General features: G+C 35.8%; 1 protein-coding gene across 3 annotated transcripts in view; it reads left to right on the top strand.

Moving 5' to 3' along the window:
• The window catches only part of LOC149556441 (WD-40 repeat family protein / beige-like protein), a 161,453-nt gene extending 144,713 nt beyond the window's left edge, over nucleotides 1-16,740 (top strand). For all 3 annotated transcript variants that reach the window (XM_089830752.1, XM_089830749.1, XM_089830750.1), the window contains 9 exons: nucleotides 4,547-4,696; nucleotides 4,816-4,900; nucleotides 5,001-5,121; nucleotides 5,350-5,446; nucleotides 5,540-5,653; nucleotides 14,503-14,872; nucleotides 15,018-15,853; nucleotides 15,982-16,104; nucleotides 16,305-16,740. In XM_089830752.1, the coding sequence (XP_089686878.1) occupies nucleotides 4,547-4,696; nucleotides 4,816-4,900; nucleotides 5,001-5,121; nucleotides 5,350-5,446; nucleotides 5,540-5,653; nucleotides 14,503-14,872; nucleotides 15,018-15,853; nucleotides 15,982-16,104; nucleotides 16,305-16,379 (1,971 nt within the window). In that variant the 3' untranslated portion in view covers nucleotides 16,380-16,740. The remainder of the gene's footprint in view (nucleotides 1-4,546; nucleotides 4,697-4,815; nucleotides 4,901-5,000; nucleotides 5,122-5,349; nucleotides 5,447-5,539; nucleotides 5,654-14,502; nucleotides 14,873-15,017; nucleotides 15,854-15,981; nucleotides 16,105-16,304) is intronic.
• The last annotated feature ends 1,346 nt before the right edge of the window (nucleotides 16,741-18,086 follow it).

The raw sequence follows: 18,086 nt of genomic DNA, 5'->3' as shown, positions 1-18,086 counted from the left end.
TATTAAAATATTGTCCAAAAGTGCTGGCAATGACTTTGCTAAGGTTTGATCAGCTTTATAGGATTAGGAATTTTTAAGTTCTAATCATTGTTCTTCAAATGTATGTGCAGATTGTATGTGATATGTTGTATCTCTGCTGTAACTTGTGATAGCACTTCTTTAATTTCTGTTTGTTTCAAGTCACCTTCTTAATGAATATGTATATGATATTAAGAGGCATGTCTCCCGTAGAGACATGTCTCTTGTTAAATATCTTAACTCACATTAGTTTGCACAAATTATATTTAGGTATTATCATGATTATGATACACACACACACACACATCTACTTTATAATATATTATCAATAATAATAATGATCCATGCTAATAATAGTGAAGGATAGATATCAAATGTTTAAGGCCGATTGGACATCCAAACATTTGATTTTATCGATTGGAATCATTTGATCGAAGCTAGAATCGTAAACACTCCCTCTTAGTTAGGGAGGATGATTTCTATCCAAATAAACAACACATTGTACAACTGTCACCTCACGGTTACATCAGAAGTATGGTATGCCCAAGAATATCAACCATATGATATTCACCATACTCATCTTTTCTTGGTATGCGCTTTGACATCACATCTCATGATGTCTACCAAAGAAGATATCTAACATAGATCCATTATTTAGATGTTACTTTATGGTATCATCAAAAGTATGATCCAACCATGAATATCAACCATAAGATATTCACCATACTTATATCTTCCTTTGTATGTACATTGGCATCAAGTCTCATGATGCCTACTGAGGAAAATATCTGCATATGGTGTCTCCATATACTAAGTCTTGTAGTATACACCATGCTATGTTTCAGTAACTACTCACTCAATTACATGAGATATGCACTATCATGATCTCCAGGGAAATGATATCCACCATGTCCATCATGATAGCGAGTTAAACTATTGTTATGTTTGTCACCTTACAATAGTAACCACAAGTAAGTTATTGAAAGATTGTCACCTCTCAAGAAGTTTTCACAAGATCATGTAATAACTCACATGACATCCACCATGAACTATATTAGAGGGTGGGTCCCTCATGAATATTCGCAGAGGGTGGAAGAAGGGTTTTCACCTCAAAATTTTCTCTCATAGAGAAGGATGCATTTAAGATACATCCCTGGAAATCACTAATGCTGAGTTTCCCTCTCAGTAAGGGATCTGATCCATAACTCTGCGCTTGTCTTTAGTAGTGTGCAAGCTTCACTTTGGCTGAAAGCTTTGGAGAAAATATCAGTTCTTAGATCTCCAGTGGTAATTTGCTCTAAATAAATAGCATTCTAGGCATTCATCTACGGTTTACGCATTCACATAAAGGCCTTTTAGTCTGCACATATGGAACTTCATCTCATGAATAATAGTCCTCTAATTGCTATAGTTTCTTGGTCACTAGAGAATCCATCTCGACATGGTCTACTCCCTCCGAATCAATATGACCAAGATCCTTAGCAGTCAATTGAAGCATATCCTCTATTTGCTCCTTTGTCACAGAAGGATACTTTGATTTGTAGTAATATGATTGAATGTACTAAACTATAGATTTATCCTTAGGCTTGGCAACGAAATGTTAAGATAATGTAGTTCCCCTCTGAAGCTTGAAGTACAGCATCAACTTCCTGACCTCTTTGTCCAAGGTAGGTAGGTAGGTGGGTGGGTGGGTGGGTGGGTGGATGGGTAGTTTGGTGGGTGGGTAGGTAGGTAGGTAGGTAGACCATTCAAACATTTCATTTCATTGATTGGAATCATCCAATTGAAGCTACAATCATTTACAAACTTAAAAAGTTCCTCATCGAAGAAATCCAAAGGAGCTCTAGTAGTTGAACCCACATAAAGAACTTACTACTAATATCACTTAACGGATTGAAACCAAGAGGCCAATTTTTAAGGCAAAGCCCATTCTACCCCAAGAACCAAGGACCATCTAAAAGGGTCCTTCAACAATCATTGGATTTTAAAGGAGAATAAAATTAAAATTAATCATTGTAGCAACCTCCAACTTATCTCTATGTTCTACTTCTTTGTCATCCATCTTGTGACAACATCAATGTTGAGACAACTCCCACAGAATTTCAAAATAAGAGAGTTACCAAAACTTGTTATCATCTTGCAAACAAGTGAATTTGGGGTAGATATTTCTCTCACATCCATCTCAGCTTGCATATAAACAATGGACTCGGGGATAATGAGTTCCATCCCTGCCACTTTGTCTAGCATAGAAGCAACAATTTGCAAGTAGATAGACAAATCAGAGACAACAATTTCACAACTATCATTAGTAGAGGAACTTACAAGGAAATCCTCGAAACTAGGTAGTGAACTACAAACATCTAGGAAAGCATTGTCATCTTGCAAGGAAGTTTATAATTGTTGAGAGAAGAAACACCTCCACATGGTTTATAGGTGTTGAGAGAACGAATCCCTATGAAGAGTAAGTTCAAGGTCACCCACCTTAGACTTAGTTACAGTTTAGGACCATGATCAAAACATATTAGGACTCTTTGTTTTGTCTACTACCAAAGTGAGAGGAAGGATTCCTACTCAATGTCCTCTTCATCACTCTACACAACAATAGACTCATCTAATAGATTGGCCTCACATTCCTTTTTAGCTAAATGAGCCTCCAACAATATCAAGGAGAAGTGGATCCGCCTCCACCCACTTGTGACCCCAAGCATCAACCATATCATCATCAGAAAAGCCATCATTACCAATGCCACAACTATCACCATCACATTTATGGTTTTACCATCGGTGTAGGGGGATGTTGCATCAAAAGGGTGTGGGAGGTCGACACCAATGCCACTACACCACCAAACACAATTGGCCAAACAATTAGAACCAATCTGCCTGCAGCGAAAGGGCATCCATTACCAATAGAGAGGTTGCCATCGCTGTCACCAAGTCCCTCATTATTATTGCACATGGAGTATGGTGTGCTTGGATGGGAATTGGCTGTCTTCCTTACGAGGGCTAGGGTTTTCACCGCTTTTCCCTTCACTATCATTGCAATCTTTTAAGGTTTAGTTTCTTAGTTATGTTAAGAATTCTATTTATTAGGAAATTAGTATTAGATGTGCAAGAGACAATGTTGAGTGATAACTTGATAAGAAAGAAAAATTAAATCCAACTCAAACTTTGGAAGGAAATTAAAAGCATTGTTATGATATCATGCTTGAGGATAAATGATATAATTTGTGGTGTACTGATACAAAGTGAAAGTATTCAAATTTTTCATGATCACTAACTTAAAAACAATTTGGTAATTGCATAGAAAATCCAAACAAGAAGGTGAAAGCTTGAGAATTTAAAAAAAAAAATATTTGTGTACTTGGGGAGAATCTCTAGTTCTTAAATGACAAAGGCAATAGGAAAAATAATGAAAAAAAAATTCTATTAATGTCTATGGATGACCAGAATAGATTGAAAGGATTAAATTCATATGGCTGGTACAATAGGATAGATTATAGCAGGAAAGGGTCGTAGGTACTAAACAAAAATGGAAGAGTGGGAAAAACTTAAAAATAAATACATGCATAGGGTTAACCTAAGAAAAGTGACCCCCAAATAATACAGTTATAAACAGATGAGAGGAAATACTTCACAAAGTAGTAAAAACAAATGACTGCCTCCTTGGAGAACAAAAAAATTCTTGGGTGTCAGTGTTCAGAGATACATTTGAAGAGAATATCACTTATCACTCTAGTAATAGCAGTACCAATGTAGAAACTGAGAATACTATTTCGGGGCAGTCTTGGTCTGATATGCTGGATGATTTAAGGAGGCTGTTGATTCCTTATAGAGTCTCTCCTAACATTGGAAGCTGGTAGTAGGTAAAATACTGGTAAAATGATTTTGCCTCGAAGACCTGTGCCACAGAATTGTTTTGTGAGAGAGTTCCCGACATCTTGGAGAGAATGAGAATCAAGGTGCCAAGAAGCCTTAAGTTATAGTAGATCATAAGGATGAACAATGGCTCCCAGCTTTATCTCCATCTGTGGATGAATCAGTAGTACACAAGGTGGACTCTAAGGTGTGTTGGAATAGTAAATTTTACTATCATGGATCATTGTAGGAGTACCAATTCAGATTCTAAGAATGCTAATTGGAGGAAGTCCAGGGCTCATAGGATGGACAATCTTGTGATGTAGTTGATTTTGTATATTCTATCCTGGCATTCAAAACAAAAGAACTGTTGGTAGCAGAAAAAAACAGGTAATGTGATGACAATACATTAAAACAAGATGATAGGATTATGGTGCTCAGACAACATTAAAAAAGCATGATCAACAACAATTTACTAATCCATAGCGAAATCGAGGTTTCTGAGAAGATGATTTGTTGGTGTATACCCAAAAGTTTGAACCTATGCATACGTAATCTATGTAGTAAATTTACTCATACAAATTACAATTGTTTCTCAGCTATTTTTGCATGCTAGGTGTGTTATTGTGACAAGATGGAAACAGACAATGTGACATGAAGCATCCTTATGCAGGTTCTTTACTATCTTACTCGAGTGGAACCATTCACAACTCTGTCAATTCAACTACAAGGTGGAAGGTTTGATCATGCTGATCGTATGTTTTCTGATTTAAATGCAACTTGGAAAGGTGTTTTTGAGGAAATGAGTGATGTGAAAGAGTTGGTAAGGACCAAACTGTATGGCAGGCAATTGTTTACATAAAGATATATTTACAAGGGTTGTAATGTTATATTTCTTGATTACTAATTGCGTAATGTGTACTTCTTGATCTACATTTTCAGATCCCTGAGCTATTTTACCTTCCAGAAATTCTTGTTAATGAGAATGGCATTGATTTAGGCACAACACAACTGGGAGAAAAGATTGGTACGAACAATTCTATTTCCTTTGGTAATGTGAGTGTACATATGGAAAGGATGATATTAGATTTTAGTTAATCTGTTCGTCTATTTCGTCTATTTTACAGATAGTGTCAAGCTTCCTCCCTGGGCAGATAGTCCTATTGACTTTATTCACAAACATCAAACAGCACTTGAGAGTGAGCACGTGTCTGCACATTTGCATGAGTGGATTGATCTTATATTTGGGTGAGCCAGAGACCGTACCTTCAGAACTATAGATGTTGCAATACATAAAATTGGAATTGTTTGATAGACGAAGATTAAAAACATCCATGTCACCAAAAACATATTAACATTTGAAAACAAATGACTTTCATGTTGTTTTAAATAGAGTTGTCATTAATTTTGTCTAGGACAAGGTTATGTTTTATTAAAGGAATAATGTTGGATATATCTGGAATGTTTGAATCTCAGTTATAAGCAGAGAGGAAAAGAAGCTGTTGCTTCTAACAATGTTTTCTTCTACATGACTTATGAAGGGGCTGTTGATATTGACAAGATTTCTGATCCAGTAAGTAATTCTGTTTGTTTTCTTGAGCAAATGTTTTGTTACCATTTGTTAGAATCAGTGGGTTGACATTGACACTTGTATTTTCCGCACAAGGCTCTCCGCAGTGCCACACAGGATCAAATTGCTTATTTTGGGCAAACGCCATCTCAGTTGTTGTCATTCCCCCATGTGAGGAGGCGGCCTTTAGCTGATGTTCTTCACCTGCAGGTGATTCCTGGGTCCAGCTAGGAAATTTCTTTTTGTAGCCTTAAGGTCTAAATTCTCGTGTATGGTGAATTGTAAAATTAGTTAGCATACAATAATTTTATGCATTCTCTCACCTGTAGCTGTTTTTGTTTGTCTTATTTTGGTGAGCGCTGTGAAATTTATTAATTCTGCTGCAATAAAATATTTCTGATTTTTTGCTGCAGCAACTGTTGTTGATCTTTATAAGCAAGGTTTGCCCCAGAAGTCTTGATTGAACATGCTCATACTTAATAATTTAGATGTTGAAGATTTGGCATTCATAAAGAAACAGAGCTTCTTTATCAACATCAGAAAAAATATATTAATTAAAAGATAATTTCCAAATGATCTGAGAAGGGAGCCCAAGGGGTTTAGCTTAGTTGGTTGAAACACCGAGTTCTCATTGTGGATACCCTGGTTCAAATCCCAACAGGGACATCTTTGTGGAATTCTAAGTTGTGACTCTTGGTCTTCTATTGGTTGTATTCGTGTCATTTGTAAAAAGTGGATTCTAAGTTGTGACTCTTGGTCTTCCAATTGTTGTTTCTAGTGTGATTGCTTGAAAGGAGCTTGAATAAGTTGTAATTGTTGCTCATAAGGAGCACCCGATATGTAAACAATCTTAAAATAAAATGATCTGAGAAGGGATAAAATGTGTAAAAAGTCAAACAAGTAACAGAAAGATTTTCAGAAAGACCAAATGCTGTAGCCTGTAGCATTGTCTATCATGTGTCCCATCTGTTGAATATACTGTAGGGTTGTGCCTTCGTCTAGTTCCAAAACGTATTGATTATGTTGATGGGAGAATCTGCACTATTCTTACTTTCATTACTTTGTGCTTCTTTTGGTTTGTTTGAGATCCACCTTGTTAATATTAATTTTCTTATTCTTGGGATTGCTTTTCTTGTTTTGCTCTACTTCTCAAGCATACAATCAAGAAAGGAAGTAATAGAACATGAAAGTTTTGTGGACTCTAGTGATTATACCGATGTTCTGAAGCAAGGAAACAAATTCAAATTGTTTATGACCATTGCTCCGAAATATCTATATTGAAACCAATGTTCCATGGTGCCTTTGTGATGAGCTGTAGGGACAAGGGTACAAGGTTTCGTTACATAATTTTTTTCCTCAAAATTTGGGGATGGTAGTTTGGGGGAGGGAGAGGGCTAGTGTGATAATTGAACTCAAAGTTCTATGTTATTGGTAAAGAGATTTGTCACTGCAAAGGCTTCTGCACAAATGACCCTGTTCACCCTGTGGGCAGTGACAAATGTTTCAACAGTTGGAGAGATTGCAATCAAATCACTATCAACTTGCAATCTTCTTCTGCATTTTGATAGGGGCAGCTCCCTCGTATGATGTGTATTGAGATTTTTGTGTACTTTTCACCTGAAGGCAGATAAAAAGCATTCAACTAAAACGAGATAAACATAAGAAAATCCAATGATAGACATACGAATGCCAAATAGGATTTCAGAAAAGATAATGATTACAAATTCGTATTTAGTGCAAGATGCAATGATAATAAAAGAATGGATAGCAGACCTTGACATATGAAAAGATGCAATATCTCAGTATGTTCACATCAAGATACCAGGAAGTGAATGCATTCAATAATATCAATTACATAAATAAGAGAACAACTAATCCACCCATTACATAAAGTTTAAATGATTACCGACATAACATATGAGAAGCCAATAATGATGATTGATAACCACATTCAAGACATATGATTAAATGGGATCATCTTTATTGCTTTTGAAAATAGACAAATTCAAAAGCATTTTTGCTCATGGTGTAGACCCAAAAGAAAACTCTCTATAGTTCCCTATTTGACAAAAAGTCTCTTTTTACATTGCTAAAGTATTGTATGTATAGACTCCTATTGTAAGTAACTTTTTGGGTTTCTGACTACCCAAGTTAGAGTGTGGAAGTCATTCATGTCTTTTCCAACTAATTCTATCTTTTACAAAATTAAAGTCAAAATCCTGACTTTTTGCAAAATATAAGTTCAAATCCTAACACCTTCACTGGTAAAACCTTAAATCTAACTTCCATTACAATAAGTGACTCACTTCATTTTTACAATAGGCTATTTCAAGGTCAAGACATTAAAAAAAGACCAAAATGTCGATGAAGTGAGCTCTGTCATTTTCTTGACCGACGAGCTATTTGTTTTTAGCAACTTAACCTCCAGGAACATGTTCATCATTTATGCACAAACATTGCAAGGCTTCTAAATTCATTGCTGACTATTGCGTGCTTCCCCCTTTTATCAACTCTTTTCTGTGCATATAATTGCAATGATTGTGTCACCCATTCAATAGACAGTTTTCCATTTAATGACATATATTCAAGCTACATATTGCTAAACATCATTCTTTCTCCATCAGTTATAAACCTCCTTTGATGATACAAAAGTATGTATGGAGTACGGCCAATTTTGGAATGCTCACCTTTATTACCACTATAAATATGGCAAAGATTACCATAACATTGAATCATGGATTCATTATAGACTTCATCCACATACCACAATGCTATTTTCCTTCTTGATGTACCTCCATGCATTAAATTCTGAGGGAGATACATATTTTGCCTAAAAACCTTGCATTGGTCCAATTATATCACATTGCAGGAGAGGATTTACACACTTTTCCAATTGTACTTTGTTGTAAAGTTTCCAAAGAATTTTCAACAAGCACCTATGCTCAGAAGACAATTTTTATCTGAGGCGTAAATTTGTTGACCCTTTCTTTTCCACATGCTGCACATGATGGTGATGTAGTACATCTGGTTGTGCCTTCATATTGCATTAATTTCCATTCATTTCTTATCATATGGTCATGAACTTTGCTTTATAAGACTCAAGTTCCTCACAACATGGTAGTTATGAATATTTAATTGGAACCCAACTATTGCTTTTATTTTGATGTTTTGAAATATTCAAAACAATCCTATTCTAGAGAGCTGACATAATGTCTTTGGAGAGCTTCTGACAAAGAATTCGGTCTATTATCTATTCCTTCACGTTTTGTGTTCACATCTGCCAAAAATAACCTTTTTATATGCTTTGAGGGGTTTCTATACTGTTTCAAAAGTTTCCATTTGGGCAGGGCAGTAATGACTTTGGTAAAGGCTATGGAATTTGGTTTTCTCCTTGCTCTTCACTTAGTTCGATAGTTGTCCAAATCATTTCCTTTGTTTTGCGACTTTTGCAATTGCAGAAGTCCACCAAATATCATCTCTTTGAAGCAGTATTAAGTTTGGGATTCCTCATTTGGACAGGTATATCTGTGAGAAACAGTTTACTTAATGCTTGTAATGAGCATAGAATTTGATTTGATTTTTTTCAACTGAACTTGCCTAAGAGTTTCTAAAACCTTTTTAACAAATCCATTTTGTGCATTTCTTGTGCTCATTGAGCTCTATGAAATGACGTTTCTATAAAGCATTTTGTCCAAAGGTTCACGTTCCTGTCAATGCATTGACATTTTGTTTAAATGTCTGTCAAATACTTTATATCTGGTGAATAGTCTCCATCTGTCCCTGCCCTGATCTTTGCCCAACCTTACATCCTGTGTTCTCTAAGGTTTCATATATTTCAAATTTGCATGCATGTCATCTATCGCATCAATTATGATAATTATAAGACCATTTATCTTATAGGCAGGCTGTGAAACAATTCACATACGCTGTCTGTGATTCCACCTATAACACACCTGGTTACAGATAATTTGCTTCATTTTGCCAAACGATTACAGTGTATCACTTGCAATTCCACATTCTGCATGGATATTTAACAAGCGGATGCACCTGCAGCATTCGAGAGAATCTAACATCTTTTATGATTTCATTGACGCTGAGACTCAAATGTAGAGTTTCTTATTTCGCTATGAGTTGAGAGCATATTGAATGAGGTGAAAAGCATCAGACTCTATGCCTGTACATTATTTTATCATACTTGTGCATGTGCCTTGCATTTCTTAGAAGAATTTTATCAATTAATTTGCAATATTGCATATGGCTCCAAAGCTGGCTAGAAGTCTATTCATCATGATTTAAATTTTAAACAATGTTCATGCCATGTTTTGAAATCTTCCATCTAAGCCTAAGCCACAACTTCAGATGCATGTAAATTCCACAAAGATGAATTCCTATAAATTGTTCCATATACCAAAGTGCATGCAAACCCACATAAGATGGTATGCCAGTAAGTAGCAGCAGCTGTATATCTGCAAGAAGATTTCTGACTGTATAATTGATATAACCATACGGTTGTGTTTGCTTAGCAGTTGTAAAGGTCTCTTTTACTAGTACAATTTCTGCATATTACCATAGAAACCTTTGTATTACCGAGGCCACAGAATTGTTGGAACTTTTTTTCAAGCATTTATCCATCTTGTTCTTTTCTTTTACATGGGAAAATCTTAAGTTTCTTAAAACGATTTTTTCCTTTATATCAAGCAAGCCATTCCCTTCTATGAGCAACATTTCTTTGTGGTGTTCTGTCAAATTGATTGGGTGTTGGCAAGGTTGTGAAATTTAGATATGCCTACTAACATTAGTGTCTCGCTGCTTAATGCCTCTAACTTTGCTGGCATCATGTAAACTTTCTGAGCATGAACTTTGACAGTCTCCTCGATGTTTTTCAAACAAGATGACAGAGCTTCTATTCCGGAATGGAGGACAGAATACTGAAAGCATATATCAATTGCAAAAGGGGCATTTTAAATTTTTTACATGCATTTTAAATTTTAAATTTTAAACTCACCTTTCCTGTGTATTCACATTGCATTACATGCAAATAAAATCCTGCAGAATTGATCTCTTGGGTAGTTATGAACCTTTTAGAAACTGAATATTGAAAGCCAAACTAATAACAGGTTAAGGTTCTGGTTTTGAGTTTGGGCTGAGATTTTGATTTTCTTTGCAAGCTTAGGATTAGGGTAAACTTTTTGGGTATAGTTTAAGATCAGGGCAAAAATTTGGCAAAAGTTGAGATTCTAACTCTTAACTTGTTAGAGGTTAGGATTAGGGAAAACTTTTTAGAAAAGTTAGAACTCTAACTTTCTAACTTGTGAAAAGTTAGGATTAAGGCAATCTTTTTGAGAAAAGTTGGCAATTTGGCTTTTTAACTTTTTTACCAAAATCCTAACCATTATCCATTAACCTCCTTTAGTTAAGGCATTAACCTTTCAGTTAAGACTAACCTTTTCCTTAACCTTTCTTTAGTTAGTAAAAATCTCCAGTCCAAACCTTTTTGGGTTAATATCTCAATTCTTAACTTGTTTAAAGGTAAGATTCTATAATTCTAAAATTGAATTTTATATTTCAAATAATTGAAAATTATTGTTCCAACTTCAAATGAGCAGAAATTCACAACTCTGATTCCATAAATTCAAAGTGGAATACGAAGCTGAGAACGAGCCAGGGAGTTTGGAATCATGATACTACCGAAAATTGGATAAACTCTTGACCATTTTAAAGCTTGAAGTTTGGTATTCCTTTGCTTTCTTTTGACCCAAGTGATGGAATTTTTGAAATTTGGGTAGGGTAAATACTAGGGCAACATATTTAAAGATCAATATTTGAACGATTAATTATAAAAAAATAGTTATGGAAACGTAATTCGTCATTTATGTATATAATTTGACAACATTTCAAATATATATAATAATATTCAATTTCATCAATTTTGCAATACAAAGTACAATTGGCCCATTGGTAATGGGAGTCATTGTTTGATGCAAATGCTGTGGCATACTCATTATTGCTGATAGACTCATCTCTCTCCTGAAGTTGAATCCACTGTTTAGCCTTATTTTCATCAATTTACATGGCTCTATTGGGTGTACAGCTTGCTTTTCTGTTGAACCTACCTTGTACTCTATTGTCTTGTGATTCATGGGATGCAAGCCACCATCTACAACTGAGAGCTTCTCAACAATCTAGAGATAAACCTATTCCTTTTAATACATTGGATGAATTATAGGTGGACTAGTTCATCTCGACAACAAGGAACTACAAACCTGTGGTAAAAAGAAAACAAGTATGCTTATTATTGATGAAATCACCACCAACTCATTGGGTTGTCTTTGTCCAAAGTCTCTTTAATCTTTGTCAATGTCAAGTAGCCCATAAGTTCGATGAATTTGGTTCACTTATTTTGGATCATTAAGGCCTCATTTGCATCTCTACAAAGACTAATTGTTTTGCTTCTTTTGATTCTACTTTCGCTGCCATTGTGCCATCTCGACCCAAAATAATGGTGATTTTCAATTCTTTTACGGCTTGGGCTCAATATGCTTGTGTCATTCTCATCTTCAGGAGATTTGGTGCCAAAGTTTCCACTGACAATTATCCAGACAATTCTGCTAAATAAAAAAGCAGCAGTCTCAAGTTAACGTAAATTCTGAAATGAAGGTGATGCCTCACTCTCATCCTAAACGGTTTAGCTTTGATTTATTAGTTGTTTTGTAGTTTCCGTTTCACTCAAAGTGTGTACCATATAAGTAACACTATGGAAGAGAGCCGTCACCGCCTCACTTGACTGATAAAAGAAAGGAAGGCACAATGCTTGGTAAAAGGTTGTAATGGATACCACCAATATTTTATGTTGAGATTGTTTGCAAATGTTTGATAACATGCAATGGAAAGCAACAGATAACTTTCTGATTGGAATAGTTTTCATTCATTTGCTTGTTTGGATGCATTCAATGCGGGCTAGGTGCTCACATGATATGCACCACAGCTTGCGGATGCACCCGGGTGCACATGCTGTGCATCCTGGCACATTGACAAGTTGTGGCTTGCATCCTTTGTGCACCCAGCCTGCATCTGGTGTGAGCCTGCAAGAGGCACATCCTGCAACTAAGAGGCAAATCTATTGTGGCCCCTCATTCAAAACATATTGTGATGAATGCAGATGTGAAATGGGCTAAGTTGCCGGTTTGGGTTCGGTTCCAAGTTAAAAGTTCGAGAACTGGTTTGCAAGTTCAACAAAATTTTGGAAAGGGGTTTGGGTTCGTTTGGGTTTGTTAGTACAAAAACATGTAAAATATATGTGTGTGTGTGTGTGTGTGTGTGTGAGTTAAAATTAGAATGTAGCAGAGTAGCATAAATACATTTAATGATATAAACAACAAAAACTTTAAAACACCATAAATAGTTAAACTTGTAATCATAGTGATTATACCATCATATAGTAACATAGTTCAATCAACTTCAACATCAAAGATTCAAAACATTTAAAATATCAAGTTCAAGTATCATTGTTTCACGTTCATTGTTTAACTAGTGGATTGAAAATCTATTAATATTTTAAGTTCTTAGTTCTAAGTTCTTCAATCTTCATCTTGTTCTTCATATTCATCTTCTTCTTCAACTCCTCGTTTCACAACCGGATGCTTGCTCAAAAACTTATGTGCTCTCCCTTAAGACAAAATAACTTGTTTAGAAACATAAAATGACAATGAGGGCACAAAACCAATTAATAAGGTTTTATTGATGCCAAAAAAAATTAATAAATTGCTATTAAAATGCTTTTCCAGCCGTCTGTGGGGTCTAGTTCGAACTGGGTTCAAAATTTTCAAGGTGGTTCACCCGGGTTCGAACCCAGTTCAAACCAGATCGAAATAATCGCACCATGGTCAAACCAAGTTTCAACCGGAACCGAACTTCGAACTTTCTTGAGTCCGGAGGGGTGGGGGGGTGTGGGTACCCGTGCAACTTAGGAAACAGGTTATATAATGAATTGTAATGATTGTACTCATTATAATGAATTAATCTTATGCATTATATATTTCAAGTACTATACAACATGGTTGCATAATTTCAACCAGATTTATCTTAATAAGCAGATTGTTTTTTTGATAGGTAATGGGTCAAAGGTTAGATTAATTATTATTATAATTTGTTAATATCAATTATTATTATGCGTTAAAGCTTGAGTAGACTCAAACCCAAGACCTCCCATATGAGAGCCTCAAAAGTTAGCACTGTGCTATAGGCTCTTGCCTTAATAAGTGTATTTTATTGGTAAACACATGATTCTAATTATGTCACATTCTTTATTTTTTATTGCACTGTTATCCTTATTTTTTATTGCCCTATTATCCCCGGGCAAGATTGTGATTCTAGGACAAGATCCTGAATCCTTTGAAAAGGGGCACATTATGGAGAATCCACATTATATTTAAGGAACTTAGTTTAATTAATTGATTCCTTTTATCTGGGACATTTTTTGGTATAAAACTTGTGACTAGTTATTCTTGTTCAAACTAGAAGATAGATGAGAAGTAGATAGAGGTGTGTTTGATTATGGGCTTATCTAGAATATTAAAGATTTCTCATAGGGAACCAAGCCTTGGGATTAAGTTTTTGAAGTAGGACTTTCTTTGGGAGGGGAAGGTGTTGTGAAAGAATTTTGAGAAACGATGAAGGGATTCAAGCAACTTAAGTTGCTTAGACTTCTAAAAATGCACATTTTATGGTTGAAGGATGTGAGATATAATAAATGTAGCCTCAAAGAGTAGGAACACGGATTACAATGGGGAATAGAATATTGAACCATGTGGAGAAAAGAGCGAAGGGCTGCCTCCCAAACAATGTCTGCAATGGAGGAAAAAGGGTAGCCAGTCGTAAATAGGAAAGATGAGTAGTGTAATTAATGGTATCTACTTTCAAAATGATTTTTGGCTTTTGGATTTTATCAGTCTGTCTTTTCCCTTGTTAATGATTTTCTGGTTCCTATTTATTATTTATTAATTTAATGTACATTAAGGTCATATGTGATACTAATATTAACTTATTTTATCTAAATGCAGACCATCTTTAGAAATCCCGCAGAAATAAAATCCTACATAGTTCCAAATTCAGGGCGCTGTAATGTTCCAGCTTCTGCAATTTATGCTTCTCAAGATTCAATTGTCACGGTAGATACAAATTTGCCAGCAGGTCATGTCGCAATACACAAATGGCAACCAAATACACCAGATGGCCATGGTATGCCTTTCCTGTTTCAGCATGGTAAAGCAACTGTGACTTCCACTGGTGGTGCTTTCAGGCGTATCTTCAAACCTCAACCTGGTTCTGCCTCCGACGAATGGCATTATCCTCAGGCTATAGCACTTACTGCTTCTGGAGTAAAGAGCTCATCCATTGTTGCAATCACTCAAGACACAACAATTTTAACAGGTATACTGTTTGCACTTTTGGTAGAAAACTTACAACACTGCAATGCATAGGCTTCTGCTTCCCACTGAAACAATTTGTTTAGATTATTTTTGATTATTCACTTTTTTATCATTCCTTTAATTTATAAAGTTCTCCATCTCTTCAGGTGGTCATGCTGATAACAGCATAAAGTTACTATTAGCTGAGAATGCCAAAACTATAGAGAGTGCAGCTGGCCATTGTGCTCCAGTTACTTGTCTTGCAGTTTCTCCGGATGGAAGCACCCTTGTAACAGGATCTCGAGATGCCACTGCTATGTTATGGCGTCTTCATAGAACTTCTGGCAAGGCCCTTAGCAGCATGTTAGATTCATCTGGAAGAAACAGTTCAAATATAACTATGGATGGTAGAAAGAGGTATATTGAAGGTCCTTTGCATGTCCTTCGGGGTCACAGTAGTGAAATTACATGCTGCTGTCTAAATTCTGATCTTGATCTTGTTGTCTCCTGTTCGCACTTGAGTGTTGTGCTGCTCCATTCAATCAGAACAGGACGTCTGATAAGGCGGCTAGAAGTGAATGGAGCAGATATTCTATCGTTGTCATCTGAGGGAATTATAATCATTTGGGACAATTCCTCTCAGCAACTTAGGACCTTCACCCTGAATGGCACTCCAGTTGCTAAAAGAAATCTCTCTTTGTTTCCTGGGGATATTTCATGCATTGAAATCTCACGAGATGGAAAGAGTGTTTTGTTTGGTACAAGTGCCAATCCAGCTTTCTCAAGTGGAAAAAATCTGACACCAACAGAAAGAAGGCATAATGATTCTACATATTCAAACTCAAGCTACTTCTCTTACAGAGATCGGAGAGATTCGGATGGTCAAGATAGAGATAAATGTTCACAACAACAAGATACAAGTGGATCATTCAATGGGCACGAAGAGGATAGGATTGCTATTCCTGTACCTTCCATTTGCCTCTTAGATTTGCACACATTAGAGGTTGGATGCGATCCCCAGAATTCCTACAAACTTGTGATTTGTCCTAGAACTGAACAATCCATTTTAATTATGTTGAGTTTTATAAATAGGCAGGTATGCCATCATGCTTCTAACAAATATGTTTGCAGATTGTGCGTATTTTGGAGCTCCAAGAAGGGCAGGATGTTACAGCATTGACTCTAAACAAGGATAACACAAACCTGGTTGTTTCTCTCCTGGATAAACAACTTCTGATTTTCACAGATCCTGCTGTAAGTGCCTTCTGATATACATAGGCATTAAAATTCATGAATGTCTTTTTCTTTTTTCTTTGTCTTTCTAGCGGGAATGAGCAATTTTCTGTTTTCTGGAGCAACAAAGACTATATTACACGTGATGTATTTACACGATCTATCTGCAGGCATACAAGAAAGTTTGTAATGTTGTAATTTTAATGGAATTTGTTTTACAGTTGAGTGTCAAGGTTGTGGATCAGATGCTCCGTCTTGGTTGGGAAGGGGATGGTCTTGCACCTCTCATGACTTAGGAGGTTTTCAGTTGGCTTCATCTCGTCCATGAAGTCCCGCGTACTCGTACTGGGTTTTTGTTAAATTCTACACACCTACAGTTTTCGTTTCTATTGTGATTTAAGATCATCGCCAGAAGAAATTAAAGATAGCGGTCTATGTTGTCTGTCAATTTTTTTCTAGATGCATGACAGCATTTGTTACTTAGCCATCCATGCATCTCCATGTATTTTCATTGCGGGAACTGTTAACATTGTATAATATTCCAGGCTTATGTTGCAGGCGAGCACAAAAGTGTATTTTATATCATCTTACCCGGTATTGGTAACTTGTAGAGTTCAATCCCATTCATTTATTCATATGTTTTTTAGTGGAAATAAATGTTATCTGACAATTCTTTGAATTGTGTATTGTGTTAATTACTGTATCTTTAATGGCTTTGATCAATTTTAATTTAAATATTGGAAACATTTTTATTAAAAGCATTCATGAATGCTACTTCACATAGTAGGTAAAATACTATGTTGCCGGATTTGTCCCGTGCTGCCTGGATTTGGGTCCAGGTCCGCACGGGTCCGGATTCGTCCCTGGGTTCGCTGCGGGTCCTTAGTTTTGACTATGGATTCGTCTGAGTCCTTGCTGGAGCGAACCCAGACGAACCCACAATGAACCCGGGGCTAAAACAACTTTAAAGAGTGTGTTTTTAAAATTGTTTTCTTATGTAACTCTCAAAGGAACCTAATAAAAAACATTTCACTTATCTAATCCCTTATGTCGAGGAGGAGGACGATGATATAGCAGCATATGGGACTAGTGGAACCGGTTTGGGTTCCAATGATGAAGATCTAGATATAGTTTTGCAGTTGGGGATGAAGCCATTGATCCCTCATTTTATGATGATCCATTTGACCCTTGAAGGGCATTTGACACTATGATTATTGATAAACTATTAAACATTTGTCATCTATCATCATGTTTCAAACTTTATTATTTGATGAGCTAGTCTTTGTTTTACAATTTAGTAATTCAATGTATTATTTGATAAATTAGTCAATGTTTTGCAATTTAGTAATTCAATGTATAATTTTCTTTACAATCATGAAGATAGATTAATGAGCGAGTATTTAATGTTTTTAGATTCAGGTAAAAACAGGTTTTGAAGGGACCCGAAACCCTTTGGCATTTGACATTGATCAATAATCAAGCAACAATTGTTCATATTGTGAAATGACTTTGTTTTGCAACTATGCATGTTTCACTTTTGTGTGTGCGTCTATATATATATATATATATATATATATATATATATATATATATATATATATATATATATATATATATATATGCTCACGAACTCACCCACAAACCCAAATGGGGAAAAAAAAACTTACCCGAACCCACGAACCCGAACACGTCCCCGAACCTGAATCGGCAACTTAGGTAAAATATGGAGAAGGCTAATCTCCCAACAAAATGCTACACCATAATAAAGGTAACATGCATTTTAACATAGGACATGCATTCCATTTCCTGCCACTTTATTGCAGCTATGAATGCCATTCAACTTGAATGGAAGCTAGTGCGGCTCTCTATGGTCTTAGTTATGCCAAGAGTATGAATTTGGACAAGATTTGGTTGAGGGGGACTCCCTCAACATTATTAATTGTTTTAATAAAATTAACAACCCTTCTTGGACAATTTATAATATTATTTGTAAGGCTATTTGT

The sequence above is a fragment of the Cupressus sempervirens genome, chromosome 5 (genome assembly GCF_028749045.1).
Source record: "Cupressus sempervirens isolate cs-2001-9-10 chromosome 5, ASM2874904v1, whole genome shotgun sequence".
Classification (NCBI taxonomy): domain Eukaryota; kingdom Viridiplantae; phylum Streptophyta; class Pinopsida; order Cupressales; family Cupressaceae; genus Cupressus; species Cupressus sempervirens.
The sequence above is the reverse complement of the archived record's forward strand: the minus strand, read 5'-3'. Positions and strand labels throughout refer to the sequence as shown.